The sequence below is a fragment of the Anopheles aquasalis genome, chromosome 2 (assembly GCF_943734665.1).
Source record: "Anopheles aquasalis chromosome 2, idAnoAquaMG_Q_19, whole genome shotgun sequence".
Taxonomy (NCBI): domain Eukaryota; kingdom Metazoa; phylum Arthropoda; class Insecta; order Diptera; family Culicidae; genus Anopheles; species Anopheles aquasalis.
In genome coordinates, this window is record NC_064877.1 from 55913147 (window position 1) to 55927570 (window position 14424).

At 48.2% G+C, this 14424-nt stretch overlaps 1 protein-coding gene across 2 annotated transcripts in view; it reads left to right on the top strand.

The window, feature by feature from the left end:
• Positions 1-8220, top strand: part of LOC126569894 (uncharacterized) — a 32400-nt gene extending 24180 nt beyond the window's left edge. Inside the window, exons 1-4 of one of the 2 annotated variants that reach the window (XM_050227295.1) lie at positions 2144-2287; positions 3397-4075; positions 4151-4974; positions 5047-8220. In XM_050227295.1, coding sequence (XP_050083252.1) covers positions 2165-2287; positions 3397-4075; positions 4151-4974; positions 5047-7314 — 3894 coding nt within the window. In that variant the 5' untranslated portion in view covers positions 2144-2164 and the 3' untranslated portion in view covers positions 7315-8220. Of the gene's footprint in view, positions 1-2143; positions 2288-3396; positions 4076-4150; positions 4975-5046 lie in introns of those variants that run through there. The other variant, XM_050227294.1, reaches the window with a different exon arrangement.
• The last annotated feature ends 6204 nt before the right edge of the window (positions 8221-14424 follow it).

Below are 14424 nucleotides of genomic sequence, written 5' to 3' on the forward strand. Positions count from 1 at the left end.
GGTGTCACAATTCGTCCAACTCCAAGCCACGCGTTCCTTTGCAACTTAGCTGTAACCACAGCGCGCAACTTTCAAGAAACTAGTGCGATGCAATAAGAACGGGAACGAGCAAGAATGTTTCGCATAACTGCATGGTGTAACATGAAGCTCGAGGCAAATTGTTGGCCTGAGGCAAGGTGGCCAGTTGCTTGGCTTTTCGATGCCCCGGACACACAATGCGCACATTCAGCACTCATTCCTTCACGTCATCGTTCACACTTTGTTGCCCTCCCCCAAAACCCCATAGTTAGTTCCGTTTGCCGCTCCTTCTGGCGGAGAGGCCGGAACGGTAGCATATCAGATGTCCGCGCAACAACATTCCAATGGCAGGCAGGCAGACAGACAGCAAGTGCACCGTGACCGTGTAAGCTGCACCATTTGCAGGTCCACAGGCCACGGTTTTTACACTCCGAATGACGTAAGAAATGTGCGCCCTCCGTTCCCTCTAAGCCACCAATTCTATTCGTGGCTCGCGCGAAGCAGAACCACACGATGAAAGATCGCCGCCTAGAACGGAACGGATCCCACGTGCCGCCGCCATCTCTTGTTAGACCAGATTTGCGCGATGTTTAATAAGCGACGCTGCACTGGGCAATGGGCACGTTTTTGCACGACTACTCGATCGTGAATTCAGATGATACAGAGCATGTTGTTGAGCAAGCTGGTATTTGTTGCTGTACCTCAGGTGGGGTTGGGAAATTATCTATTTTAGCGACCATTTCCCACGACGGCTCGCTTTGGCTACGGGGTACATCGGTGGTCAGATAGTAGGGCGCCCTGTAAATAGATTCTGCTACTGTAGCTGAGCAACAGGCAGGTGTATGGGGAGCTGTTAGTCTCAGGAGCAAGCTAAAAGGTATGCTGATCATCGTTTTATCGTCGAGCATTTATCATGCAACTAACTGAGAGCGACTTGAAGCGTAGTTGTAAGATAGAAAGGAAGTGCAAATATGTTAAAACAATAGTCTGCAAACAGTTGCAGCTATCTCGTGTTGCAACAATTCATGACCACAATCGTGAGGCAATCTTATCAATGGTAGCACACCTCGCCAGTTCGTTGCCAATCGATTGCATCATTGTTTGTTCGTGATCGCAGCATGTTGTCGATTCTATAAGGCGAGGGCTGTTGCATGTCGTGCTGGAGATTGTTTTGGAAAAAAAAACAATTCATTGGAGGACTGATGGTGATCTTCTTGAAGGGTATTCCATCGAACCGCATTAAGATGTCGGCAGTGACTCGGTGAGAGGAGAATGCTGCAAGAAGGTTGAGATTGCTAGACATCTCAGGCATCCTGGGGCCATCAAAGCAATCGAAGATGCGCTCCATTTAATGATAGACAGTTGTCGCGCGAACGGAAACGATCGGTCTCTCTTGCCCGAGGTTAAGTTGTCTGTCGATCCTCTCAATCACTGTCATCACGTTCGAGGCAATCGCGCCCGGACAGCTAGTGAGATTGCTTGGTGATAGCCGCCTGCCGCCTGACACCATCGTCGCTGTTCACCTTAACGCTTTCCGAACAAAGTCAATCAGCCTAATGATGATGCGATCGAGATGGTGGCGTGGCGACAGCTGCACTCCGTTCAAAGTGATTCACTCGCAACGACCTGTAAGTGAAAATGTACGGGCATCTATTCTCCTTCCCCCTTTACAGCGCTACTGATAAATTAATCATATCGATGGATGCGCCTCTCCATTGACGGCGCCACAGGGGTTCTTGTCCGTTAAGTTCACAGCATGATAAGGTGACGGGTCTTCAATGGGCAATGGAGCAAAATGCATTCTACTTTGCACGCAAATCTCCTACCAGATAAGCCCGCCACTGGCTTACTGTGACGCATTACGCCGTGTTAACGGATGAACAGGAACAGCTGGTGTTGAGTTGATTAACGCGAGACGGACGGAACGCTGCTACCGCTGCTACTGGCGTGGGTATTCAATCGATTCAATGCACCATTTTATCAGTCAGCCGATGATTGGAGCGATGTTGGTTTTGTACCGATAAAAATTATCAGCCCGCCAGATTTCGGTCCCAGGCGTAGCTGTTGCGTGAGATCATGGCCGCCAAGGTATCATTTGTGGGTCGCTTGTCTTCCGCACCGATACCGTCGTACCGTGCGCCTGGCAATGTGGCACAATTTGTGCATAAAACAGCCGGAATTGGCCAGTGGCAGTGCTCCCACGGAGTACTCCGTCTCGGTGAAGGTAGTGTTTTTGCAGGATGGAAAATCGTTGCCTCAAGCGGCGGTGGTGAGTTGCGTGTGCGAGCGAGTGTTTTTTTTGAGGGAATGCTGGAACAAAAATGAAACGAAAAACAGTCGAATTTGCATGCATGACATAAAATGGGGCCAAGTGGGACACATCGAATTGGAAGCAGCGAGTGCGTGCTGTGTTTTTTGTTCCGCAGCATTTGTTGCCGCTCACTAGCCGTAGTGTGGAGTGTTTTTAAATATTCTTTTGCTGTCGGTTTGTAGCCGTTGTTTTTCGTCAAATGCATAATAATGCGCTTATAAAGTTGGATAAATCCTTCGCATTTATCATCCAACAAGTTGATTGGAATGTGCAAAGTTAGTACAACTTTGGTCAATTGTCAAGCAATAGGCCAAACATTCGTTTTGTTATTCGCTGGTTCGCTTCTAAATTGATCTACAATCCAGCAAGCACATCTGTTTTTGTCCGTTTGGTGAGAAATAACAGATGCATTCCTTTGTTTTAAACTTGTTTTTCGCTTCATTCAACAAATAAACTATTTTACCAAATTGAACATAGAATGGAATGTTCAGAATTCACCTTCTCTAATTATACACTGAACTGTGGAAACCAACGCTTTTGTTTTTCTATTCAAATTTTATTGCACTCCGGAACTTGAATGCACGCCTCCAAACAAGATGGCTCATACTTTGTAGCGTTTTATGTGCTTAAGCACCAGCTCTCTGTGTTCGCCTCTTCGTGACGCGAGAGAATAAAGCTATCGTCCCAATGTAAGCAAGAAGTTGTTCGAGCACGGTTTTTAATCTAGCATAAGCCCTGTCGAGTGTGGTGGGCCATAAATATGTAAATGAAAAAGGAAATTTGCTACCAAGCGAACGCTGTGAAAGCCACGGCCACTGTAGACAAATGGACAAAGTTCTCTTCGGCTGCTTCACTCCTTCCCCCTTAACAGCGTCGCGAGAGTTGATAACAGATGGTGTAGGTGGCAGACGCTTTAGGTGTCCACCACCGCAGGGAAGCGAGGGTTTCGATTTACTTCGAGCAGTGGACCACTGGACACTAGTTCCGCTTTACTCTTTATGATGCGCCTGAGTTGAAACCTTGCTCTGTTCTCATTGTTTCTCCTTTTCTTTCTTCTCCATCACTAGACACAGACATCGAAGCAGTACGATGGGATGGTGAATGATGAAAGTTGCTCCGCTTCGGAGATCTATACCCTAGCCCCAGTGACCACCACCAGTGGATCCGATGTGGACGAGGTGAAGCAACCGCGCCAGGATCGACGAAAGATGGCACCAGAAAGAGATGGTGCCACAGCTGGTGTGCGAGCGGAGGAGTTACTGCGAAGGCTGGGCAATGGTCAGGTACGCAGCAAGCAACAGCGACCATCGGGCACCGGGCTAGAGGGTGTTATCGGTCCGAAGGCCCATCTGAAGCTAGTCAGCCAGGAGCTGGAATGGGAGCGTAAATTGCGCGACGATCAACTGTCCCGCATCCTGAAGGCACTGATTGGCTTCGAGAACCGGCTGAAGAACGAGCAGAACCGCATCCGGCAGCAGCTGTACGAGAAGGATGACGTTATAAATCGACAGAATTGTACGATAAATCGGATGAAGCGGAAGTTGGCTGCAGAAGAGGAACTGCTAAGCGACGAGATGGAGAAGAAAGCCGGGAAAGAGGAGCGGCCGAGTGGGCGAGACAACGGCGACGAAGTTACTCAGTACTGCCCAAAGTGTCGTAAAAACTATTATCGTCTCGAGTACCGAACGAACGGGACGCAGACCTTTGACTACTGTCGTGATGATGGAGCGGAGAGTGTAAATACGGGTAAGACGCGACGGTTCTGGCGGAGAAGGGATGTTAATAAAATGTTAAATCATAACCATTTCCTCTGTTCTGCAGAAAACTTGTCCCTTAATAGCGTCGAGTACGCTTCGTCGAGCGAGGAACAGGAATCGTCGCTGTACGTTCGAGCGAACTCGTTCAAGGATGCACGCCGCAGCCGGAAGTACACGAGCAAACGGTCCTACCAGGGCTACCAACGGGGACCGTCCAGGGCAAGTAGCTTCAAAAGCAACGCATCCGGTCAGACCACCGGTACGCTAACGAGGCTAACGGAGCGCAATGAACGGGCGAGTCCACTGCGTTTCGATGGTCAGCAGAGGGACGACGACGACGACGAAGGGGATGATGAGCAACCGGAGCAGCCGGTCGTCCACGAGAGTGGCCACGAGGCGTACGTGAACATTGAGCCGTCAATGCCGAAGATAGCAATTTACGAAAACTATGAAAGCGATAAGGAGAACAAGCGCATGGATCAGAACCGTCGACCGGAGTGCAACAACTACGATAACGTGGAACCGTACTCGAATCGGATTGATTCGCTTCACGGAATCAGTCGCAATGGTGGTGACGGTGGCGATGGTAGCCATCGGAAGCATTACATTCGCGATGATGTTCTTCCGGTGGCGGAAGGTATGGGCGGAAGCAGCGAGCAGATGGAGCTGGATGATGGGACGATCTTCTATGAAGCGAACACAAGCGGTGGTGGTGGTAGCGTCGGCAACAATCAGCAAAAGTACACCGAGGGTATGGAGATGAAGCAGACGATCGAAACGAATGACGATTGGTATGCGAGTGCCAGCGATATGGAGGATTCGGATACGGCTCTCGGCAAACCGTACAGCAATGCGGCCGTCAATCCGGTGCTGGAGTGTGTCAACCAGGTAAGTGTCTTGTTTGGAAGGTGCAGTGCAGGTGAAGTCTTCTTAACTTGATTCCCCTTCGCTTCTGCGTAGATTCTGCTTCAACAATCGATGGATGGTTTCGGAGACAGTAACAATAACAAGGACAACACTCCAGGAGGTGCTGGTGCCGAGGATGAGGAAGAGCTGTACATTCGCGCACAAGAACCAACATCGGTTCCTGCCGTATCAGCACAAGGGCCACCGAAGGAGCATCCACAGACGACCGTACGCTCGAAACGGGTTCACTTCTCTACGCAGAATAGTATGGTGCAAGTGCCACGGATATCGTTACAATCTTCCCTCTCGAACGGAGGCTCGCGAAAGGACGATAAACTATCACCGACGTACGAGATTCAGAGCATCTACAGCAATGAGTACGAGCCGATTGGTTCGGAGCATAATTCTTACTCAAACTACTACGTCGACATGGAGTCTAAGCTTGGTTCCGAGGATCGAGAGCGGGAACTGGCGCTAGCAGAGAAGCGCAAAACACCACCAGCCTTACCACCGAAACCGGCCAACCTGCTGAAGCTACAACAGCTGTCGAAGAACAGTCAACAGCAGCAACAGCAGCAGCGTCAATCTACGCCCCAAGGGCCCAAGATGACCTCACCTCGCAGTCCTTCCTCGGTGGCGCACAGTGATATCACCGAGTCGGAACCGGACTACTGTTCGATCAGCGAGATACAGGATTCGGTAAAGTGCGTTCAGATAGTAGCGGAGATTCACAAAGATGCGTGCGAAGATGATTACTCGATTGTGGGAGAAGAGGAGGACAGTACTTTGGCGAGGGCTGGAAAGCAGCCGGCAACGACCGAGCTACTGGAGGAATCATTTGCCGACGTTCCAAAGCTACCGAACGTGGCGGAAATAGTGCCTCCGGTTAAGAAGGAACCACTGAACAAGTACATCAGCCAAGACAACTATATTACCAAATCCATCAGTAGCGTGAGCAGCACCAACAGTGGCGGCAGTGGCGGGAACAAGCTGGCCAGCAATGGCGTTGCTGGAGGAACGGTTGGCAGTGCTGTCTCCTCTTCGGTGCTCGGCGGAACCCCAAGCAAAAAAGATGGCGAGTTCCGGGAGCAACTGTCGGAGATTATTGCGGAAATCAACAAGCAATCACCGGCCATTAGGAACGCTTCGAAGAAACAGGTACCGGTGAAGGAGCTTGGTTCACCGTTCCGTGGCGTATCGCAGATACCGAGTGTGACCTTCCAGTCGAAGTTGAAGCCAGTCGATAAGCTTAGCTTTTTGTCCAAGGTACCGGGCAGTGGAGCACGGGTGCCTTCGACGCACCACACACCGAAACTGAGCACGTCGATTGGTCGACCAGCGGCCCTCAAGCCAACGCTGCTCAAATCATCGCTCTCACAGAAAGCTCTCTCCAGTACGAACCTTTCGCTGGGTAGCCCGTTCGGAAGTCCATCGAAATCGTCCGTTTCGTACATTCCAAATTTGAAACCCTCGTCAGTGGCATCCTCGAGCGCTGGTGGTGCCGGCAGTCCGGCAAAGACATCCTCATCGCCGAAGAAAGCGACAAATGGAACGTCTAATGCGAGTGCGACTGGTAGTGGAATGGTTTCGTCAGCGGCGAATGCATCACTATCAGCACCGACATCACCACAATCAGTAGCAGCTGGTGCAGGAGTCGCACCGCCACCACCACAACCACCACCACCACCAGTCATTATCACCGAGGATAGCAAATTACCCATTCAAGCGGAATTTGATTGGTATAATTTGGATGCTGAGTACGGGAAATCGTCCCAACCGGATGTTATCGTGGAAGCGGACAACGTTTCCAACCCTGAACAAGAGACTGGAACCGCAACCGAGTTAGAGACTACTGTCGGGGGCGCAAAAGTGGACGATTTGCTGGTGAACGGAAATGCGGCTGGAACGAGTAATCCAGAGAACCAGAGAAATGGTTGTGGTGTCGATGATGATGAGCAGGAAGAGGAGCTCGAGAACGTTGAGTACAACCTGGACGAGGAGTACAAGAGCGTGGCACCGATGGTACCACCGCCGGACATCATTCAAAAGTCCTCGGTACATACCCCACCGATAACGCCACCAAAGAGTGGCAAGATCCCTTACAACAGTTTGTCCTTCAAGGAACTTATGCAGTTGAACGAAACACCGAAAGCTGTTGGTGGCACGGAGAATGCGAAAACGAAGGTCGCCGGAACGGCTGAAAACGGTAGCGGTACCGGAACAGGAAACTATGAACACTTTCTCGATGATTCCGGGCTCTGTTCGAAACCGATCATTCTACCACGGAAGAAACGCGTCTACTATTCGGGACCATTCGTCTGAGCCTCAGGTGGTGTCATTACCGTTTGTCTTATCCCAGTGAGTCCGTTTTCGCATGAAAGCGCAAACGATCGAACGATCATATCCTTTTCCTGGTGAAAATGTTTCACGATCGTCGGAATCAGACAGATTCCTGTCGTATTGCGATTGTTGCGGACGTGAGTATTTGTCGTGCGGCATGGAATTGAAATGCAATTATCAAACAAATCCGCATTCGCCATCATTCATTAGTTAATCCAATTGAGCGCATCCTGTCACTGCTGTCGTTGATCGGCCTCGACCGCGAAGTAATGCTGGCCGTGACGAATTCTCGTCACGTCGTCCCTCCTTTAATTCGTCATTCATTCAATGCAAATAGGAATTAATTAGATCCCCTGTGCGCAGGCACTGTGTCACACACCGAGCGGACAGAAGGACAAGGCCCCCCGCTTGTTTGCTCACTTGCTGACTGACCTACCGTAGCCCCGGGGAAACCCAACATGAGGTGGAACGTGTCACTCGCGTCGAATAAAGTGAGCAACATTAAACTGCTGGTAGACAAATGAGCAAACAGTGGCTCTGGAATGAGTGAAAATGGAATACAAATTGAATTAATAACAGCGAATGGCGGTTTGGAATTGGTCCACTGCGATTGTGAAATCAATATCATTGAATCGTCCTGTTTAGGATATGGTTCGATAATGGTGTGCGTACTTCGCGGATAGGCAACATAGCGACAACTGTGGTAAATGGTTTAAACGGATTCCATTAGAAACTGTATAATGTAAATTTTGTAGACGAATAGAACGATAGCCCACGATACACCGATAGATGCCTTTTGAGTAGATCTGCAGATCGATTGTACGATAAGATTCGTGTATTAGTCGTTCAAGGAATGAAATGTATGAAACTGAAATAAAGTCTAGCCGGAAGCACTATTTATTCGCAAAGATATATGAAATCGGTTGTGTTGTTTTGTTTTTCCTTCTTTTTAGAATAGTTCGTCCAAGATATAATCCGAAGGATTATTGTTCTGAGCAATAGTTTTGTTGACATGGCTTAATAACATACAGTCTAATAGACTAAAGACCAAGACTTATCCACAATGAACATTCTTGCATTTTCATCCAATGGAGAGTTACTGTGCTTTAAGGATCAATATCATTACCGTCATTCGATAACGCCATATCGCTGGCTGAAGAACCAGATCCTGTTCCTGAGTGACAAATGATTGAAACTTCTCGAAAGCAAGCGTTAATTATCTGCGTTGCTTGGCGAACAGCCGAATCCTAATGTTGATTCGTGTCAGCACAGCTAGCACAGCAGCAATTTTAGCCTAAGTACGTCCACTAGTAGCAATTTCCCATCACAATTATTGGCTTGGACCGCTGTGACCGCTGATGGGCGCTCTTCAACTGTTTTCATCGATCCTGGAGTCAAATTAAAAGCGACACGTTATCGATAATATGTTTTAGAAGGTGCTTTAAAGCCGTGGACGCGTAATCATTTCGGTCGCAGACCATGGACGTTTCTACAAGACTCGGAATTGTCTCATAAAGCTCGTGGGAACCAAGAATGGTTAAAAAATCATGTTCCATACTTCATTTCGTCCACACAGTGGATTTTGATTTCGCCAGACGCAAATCCGATGGACCATTCCATCTGCTCCAAGTTAGAGAGCAAGGTGAGGACTAAATATAAGCCAGTATGGATGCGCTAATGTAACAAAAAGAACAAAAAGAAGTAAAAGAATGAAACAATAATCATATTAATGGTAAAATGGAACACAACAATACTAATAATCAGAAGATGATAATGAATCTTCTTCATTGCAAATGAAGGGGATTTAGAATGAGGCAAGATAATCACCAACAATAAGACCATTCATGCTGCGTAGCTTCCTGAAGCTTCATCTCTTCCTCGCTTCTTCCCACTCGACTCCATGTACCCATCGACCTAGTACCGCGCAGTATAGCATCACTGGTTTGTAGCCTAGCAGCTGCGCAAACTAGCCATCGCTGAGGTGCTCGCCAAATTTGAGGAATAAAAGCGGATTTCCGATGGTGTCAGTGGCATCACTCTTCTCTGATCGTTCCTGGTGGCATAGTCAGAGTCCTCGCTTGAAACTGAAGTGAAGCAACAACCTGTGAGCGTCAACGCCAATAGCAAGAAATTCGAAAAACCCTTCGAAAGTCAATCTCAACCTGCAATCGTTGGTAGTGTTAGTGGCGCTAGCCTTCCTGGTGTTACTGCTGAGTTCTGTCGTTCAGGCGTTACCGGTCTCCCAGAGCAGGGGCCTAGATAAGATTAAGATTTAAGGGCCTAGATAAGATTGCTCTAATCTTGTCCGCCATGAACCCCGACGGAATTGAAACGATGGTAGGTGTCGAGCTGACGTGACGCAGGTAAAATAACGATATGAGTGGAGTTTTTGGCAAAAAATTCACGAAAAACCAATGCCAGTCACTGATACCAACGGTATCTGTCTTGCTTTTGAAGCGTTTGAGGCCCGAAACATTGTTCAAAATGTAATGGATGAATTATCTGCATATGCCAATATCATCAACAAGATCTCTAGTTGTCAATCGACGGTTTTCCAACACCAATTTTCTATTTGTTGGGCCTTCCTTCGTCCCAACACGTTCCAGAAGCCAGAAATTCTTATAAATTCGGACAATTTGAATACCGTTTCACTTTACTTGTAGTACACAGTAGTAATGCTTATGTGGCGAGGTAAAAATGAAAAAAAAATCTCTTCTGGATGTCTACCTTCAAAGTGTCGTTTGTTCTAGAATATCAAGATAAGTATCGATCTATAATTAGCTCTTAGCATAATACCTTGGCATCGGCGACCAAACGGAATTGATATAAATAAATGGTTATATTCTTGAAGACTTCTTTTCCACCAACACTTTAGAGGTGATGGCATAGCATCGCTTTGCCTTTGTTATCATTTCACCTCAGAGTTATGTCAGCTATGCCACGCCATCGCAAAGACACTTGGTCACGCAGATCACAATTCCATTGCAAATGTGCGAACTTATTGCTTCCATGAGAAAGAACCGCAGCCACCGCGGTGCGAGCGGTGTGCAAAGCTTCATTAAGTAAATTAAAAATCGCTCTCCATCTCCAGGAACATCACGAGCACCAGCACGATGCTCTATCTCATAACTTTCTCATTTATCATCCACGCACTTTGCATCATCGTGTGCCTCCCGTGGTGGGCTCAGTGATATCATTTTTATCACACCCACTGCCACGCCACGGTCCTGGGAAACTGATTAACAGACAATCGCTTAGTGGCCGGGTGGAAGATGCGCCCCAGCAGTATTGCGTGGATTGAAAAAAGGTGAAAGTGCGCACAGTTGCAGAAGAATATGCACCGCTGGATGCACAATCCGATTACACTGCAGTCGCTAGTTGCCCTCCATTCCCTCTGTTGCCTGCGTGATTCTCGTGACTTCCAGCCAGCGCCAATTAATTATGCATTCTCAGAGTAAAATGGCGAATAGATAGAAAAAAGAGCGAGACCTCACTCCACTGGTGCATTGTGTGGTGATAGTGTGCAAATGTTTGGCCTTTTGTTGGTGTTTTACTGAGATCTCTGTGGTTTGGCACTGGCTGGGAGCACCCCGTGGTCTGCGGTTTTGATTCCGATTGTCAGCAAGTTGCATCTGCTGTTGCTGCTGCCCCGGGGGGGTTTCCGCCTTGTGCACGTAAAAGGAAATTTGTTTCACTTGTTAAATGTGTATAAATCATAATTCTCGAGCAAAGCATCACTGCTGCGGGGTGCGTTAATTGTGGCACAGCTGGCGTAGTAAACGGAGAAAAGTGAAAGGTTCACCGTTGAGGGATCATGGGTGGAATAGATGATAAAGCCAGCATTCGTTTGTAATCGCGTGCGTTTTTTGCAATGGTACGAAAAGTCAATGGTACCCCGGGAGCATCATTACCAATTCATTGCCATCGTTTCAACCTTCACTTCCAGGTCGCTTTCAAGTGCGGTAGGTTAAACGCGTTCTAGCTCTAGAATGGTGCATTGCAACAAGAAGACTCAAACGGTGCGGGTACCGGTACGCGGTAGCGGTCGTAATGGGATATTTCATTAAATCCCAACGTGCGTTGCATTAGCGTAATAGAGATTACGCTTCAGTGGAATCGCGCGCTTCCAGGCGAACAATAAGCACCCAGGGATGCCGGCTCGGAGCCTAAATGGTTCTGATGGGCTAAATGGAAGCGAAGCAAATGCCGTTCCACCGATGTCGATAACTGGTGAACGGTTTCTTTTTTTTTCGTCCGGTTGTTTGCATCAGCGAGTGAACACTGTACCGCCCGTTTTACGTAGTGCGCTGGTAGTGATGTTTAATGCACGGGAAACAGGATAAACCACCACGAGGGATTGCAACTCATCCCCTGAGTAGCGCGCCACCAGACAACAGAAGGATCTCGCTGGATGGTGACGACGAGTAGACACGTGCCTCCATAAGGACCCATTGGGGCCATTGTGACGATTGTGCTTTGTTGACGCACACCATGCTGCTGCACTGTATTCGCTATGCCACTGAATGTTGCTTTTCATTTTCATTCCGTAGCCACACAGCACATTGTGCGGTTTTGTTGCATCAAGACGAGTGCAAGCTTGGTGTGTCCATCGAGTCGTTCATCGAACAGAATGTCCGTTCTATACCGACGGAACCTGACGGCCGCATTTGGCATTGCCAGTAACAAAATACAATGGTACCTTGGATGGAACGGTGCATTCATTGGAATGGGAGGAAGTAACAAGTATTTTTCGGTTCAAAGTGCGCCATTTGTGGAATGGGAACATTTGCATTCATTCAGGGGGGCAGAAGCAGTAGTACAGCTCTGTGGAAACACAAATTCCAATTGTACAACAATCTTACTCTGTTGGAATGCTTCGGTTCATCCTGAATATTTGATATCGTTCTGAGGTTAACTGATAAATACCAAGCGATGGTACTAGGATACCGATAAAAGACAAACGGAAGACTGTTTATGGACCAAGCAGAAGAAGTATTCTAAACGACTGAACCACGTTACGTTAGCGAGCATCGGAAGCATAATTTATCTTTAGCCTTACAAATTGCCAACCGTTTCACCTTAAAAGCATTGTTATGTTACGAACCAATAGCAAACGTTGGCGCCCCAAGATTCATTTTGGAGAATTTTCCAACCCAGAGCCGGTGTGTGCCCTTTTCGTCAAGGGATTTCCGAGAAAATTGTGCCAGACAACAGGTCCCTGGGATCCCCGCACTGGCCCGCGAATGATAAGCAAAGAGTGGTCCCCGCCCGTGAGCACACGCGTGTAAAGGAATGTCAATGTGAAGGTGGCTGCTTGTGTCCTGGGGCCTCGTGGACTTAAGGACGTTCCGTTTGGGAGCAAAGGGAAGCGCTTTGGTGCTTTGTCTGACGTCCCATAACGTTGGAACTTTGATGAAAATTCGTTTGTCTCAATCAGTCTCCTCTCGACCGCCACGAGTACGACCGTGCTCACCGTTCCGACATTCCCGGGGAAGGTGGGTTTAATCTGGCGCAAATAACGAGAGCCCCTCACCCCGGGTCATTGGCTCTCGAAGCTTGGACGGTCGGATGATACAATTTTCCGCACGAGAATGCGAGGTCGGCGTCGTGAAGAGCTGATCAGTAAAGGCCGTGCTTTGGTCCGCCAATTTGGGTCGCATCGAGATCGTTCAACTCGCTCGCTAGAACGGGCACGGGATGGTTTTGTGTTTGCCGGTCACGTTGTGGCACGTGACGTACTTGCCACCATTTTTGGAAAACAATTCTGTCCCCACCGGATGATGATGCGCCGCTGTCGTCCGCTGATCGAGTGTCGACGGCTTCGATGAATTAAAATGAAATACTGGAGCTCATTCTTGGGGTTCAACGGGGTATCGGTCGGTTCATCTTCATTCCGCTCACCTGATGGCTCCCCCCTGCACCCCTACCACCGTCAGTATGCTTTTCGGTGGATTTTATGCCCGTCAAATTGTCCGATTCTCGCATTATTGACCTTTTCTCTGCTTCTTCTCTCGGTTCAGCCGTTGACATCGTGGCCCAGAATGTGGGCCAACGGGAGATCGGACGGACAGAAGGACAGGAAGGTACGTTTATGAGGTTGTGGGCCTTTGTGATGATCATATTTGGTCGTCGACGGTTGACGTTTGGAATATCCGCGCCATCCAAAGGCCACCAAACACAGTCTGAGCCGGGAATAAAGAGAAAATGTTTACGAGCACACTCCGGCATTCGGTTCCGTCCCGGGCATGTGGCGTGGGTCACGGGAGTGTCAGCATGCCGGTTGTACCGGTTGACTCGCCTTGGAATGGTCGGTTTGGGGCTGATGGCAGGTCATAACGTACCCGAATGATTATTTCTATGTTTTGGGGTTCAAGCAACTCGTTCGTCCGTCCGTCCGTCCGTTCGGCTGTATCCGTGTTGGAAATGTCATTTGAATGCGAAACAGATGTGCTTTTCGGGAACGCAAACGGGCCACGCAGAGTCCAGGGGCGGTACCGTTGTTGTGAATAATGCAGTAAAGTTCAGAATGCGCCGCCGGAGATAAAATATCGTGTCGTGACATTTTGATCTACAAACGCGGGCGCGGACAATAATTTAATCACGGGACAGACAGAACACCTGGGGCCGCACGCCCTTGGTGGATTGCGGGCATGGGTAGGGGAGGAAGTGTTTTACATTAATTTGTTGTTGCAGTCACATTAAGTATCTTTGTTTTAGTAGATGCAGTGCATGGAGCGTTTGATAAGCTTCTTAACGATCAAGACCATTATTGGGAGGAATGGTTTGTATTGTTGGTCGGAGGTTTAAATTATGCGATTCGGATGCAGTAAAGGCCCGGAAGGTTGTAAAAGAATTGAAATATTAGGTCCCTGAATTCAGCTAAAATGTGCTGCCACTAATTTTGGGTCACTTTTACAATCCCATATGATATGTCGTCACAAAGCTATACCTTTAAAATGCAATTAAACGTAATTAGCTATACCTTTAAAATGCAATAATAAAATATTTTTTTGTATTGTTAAAAAAGTCTAGTTTTGTGCCTCAAAAGCCATTTTTGCGGGGATGTTAGAAAACCTTCTTTAATTTTAAGAA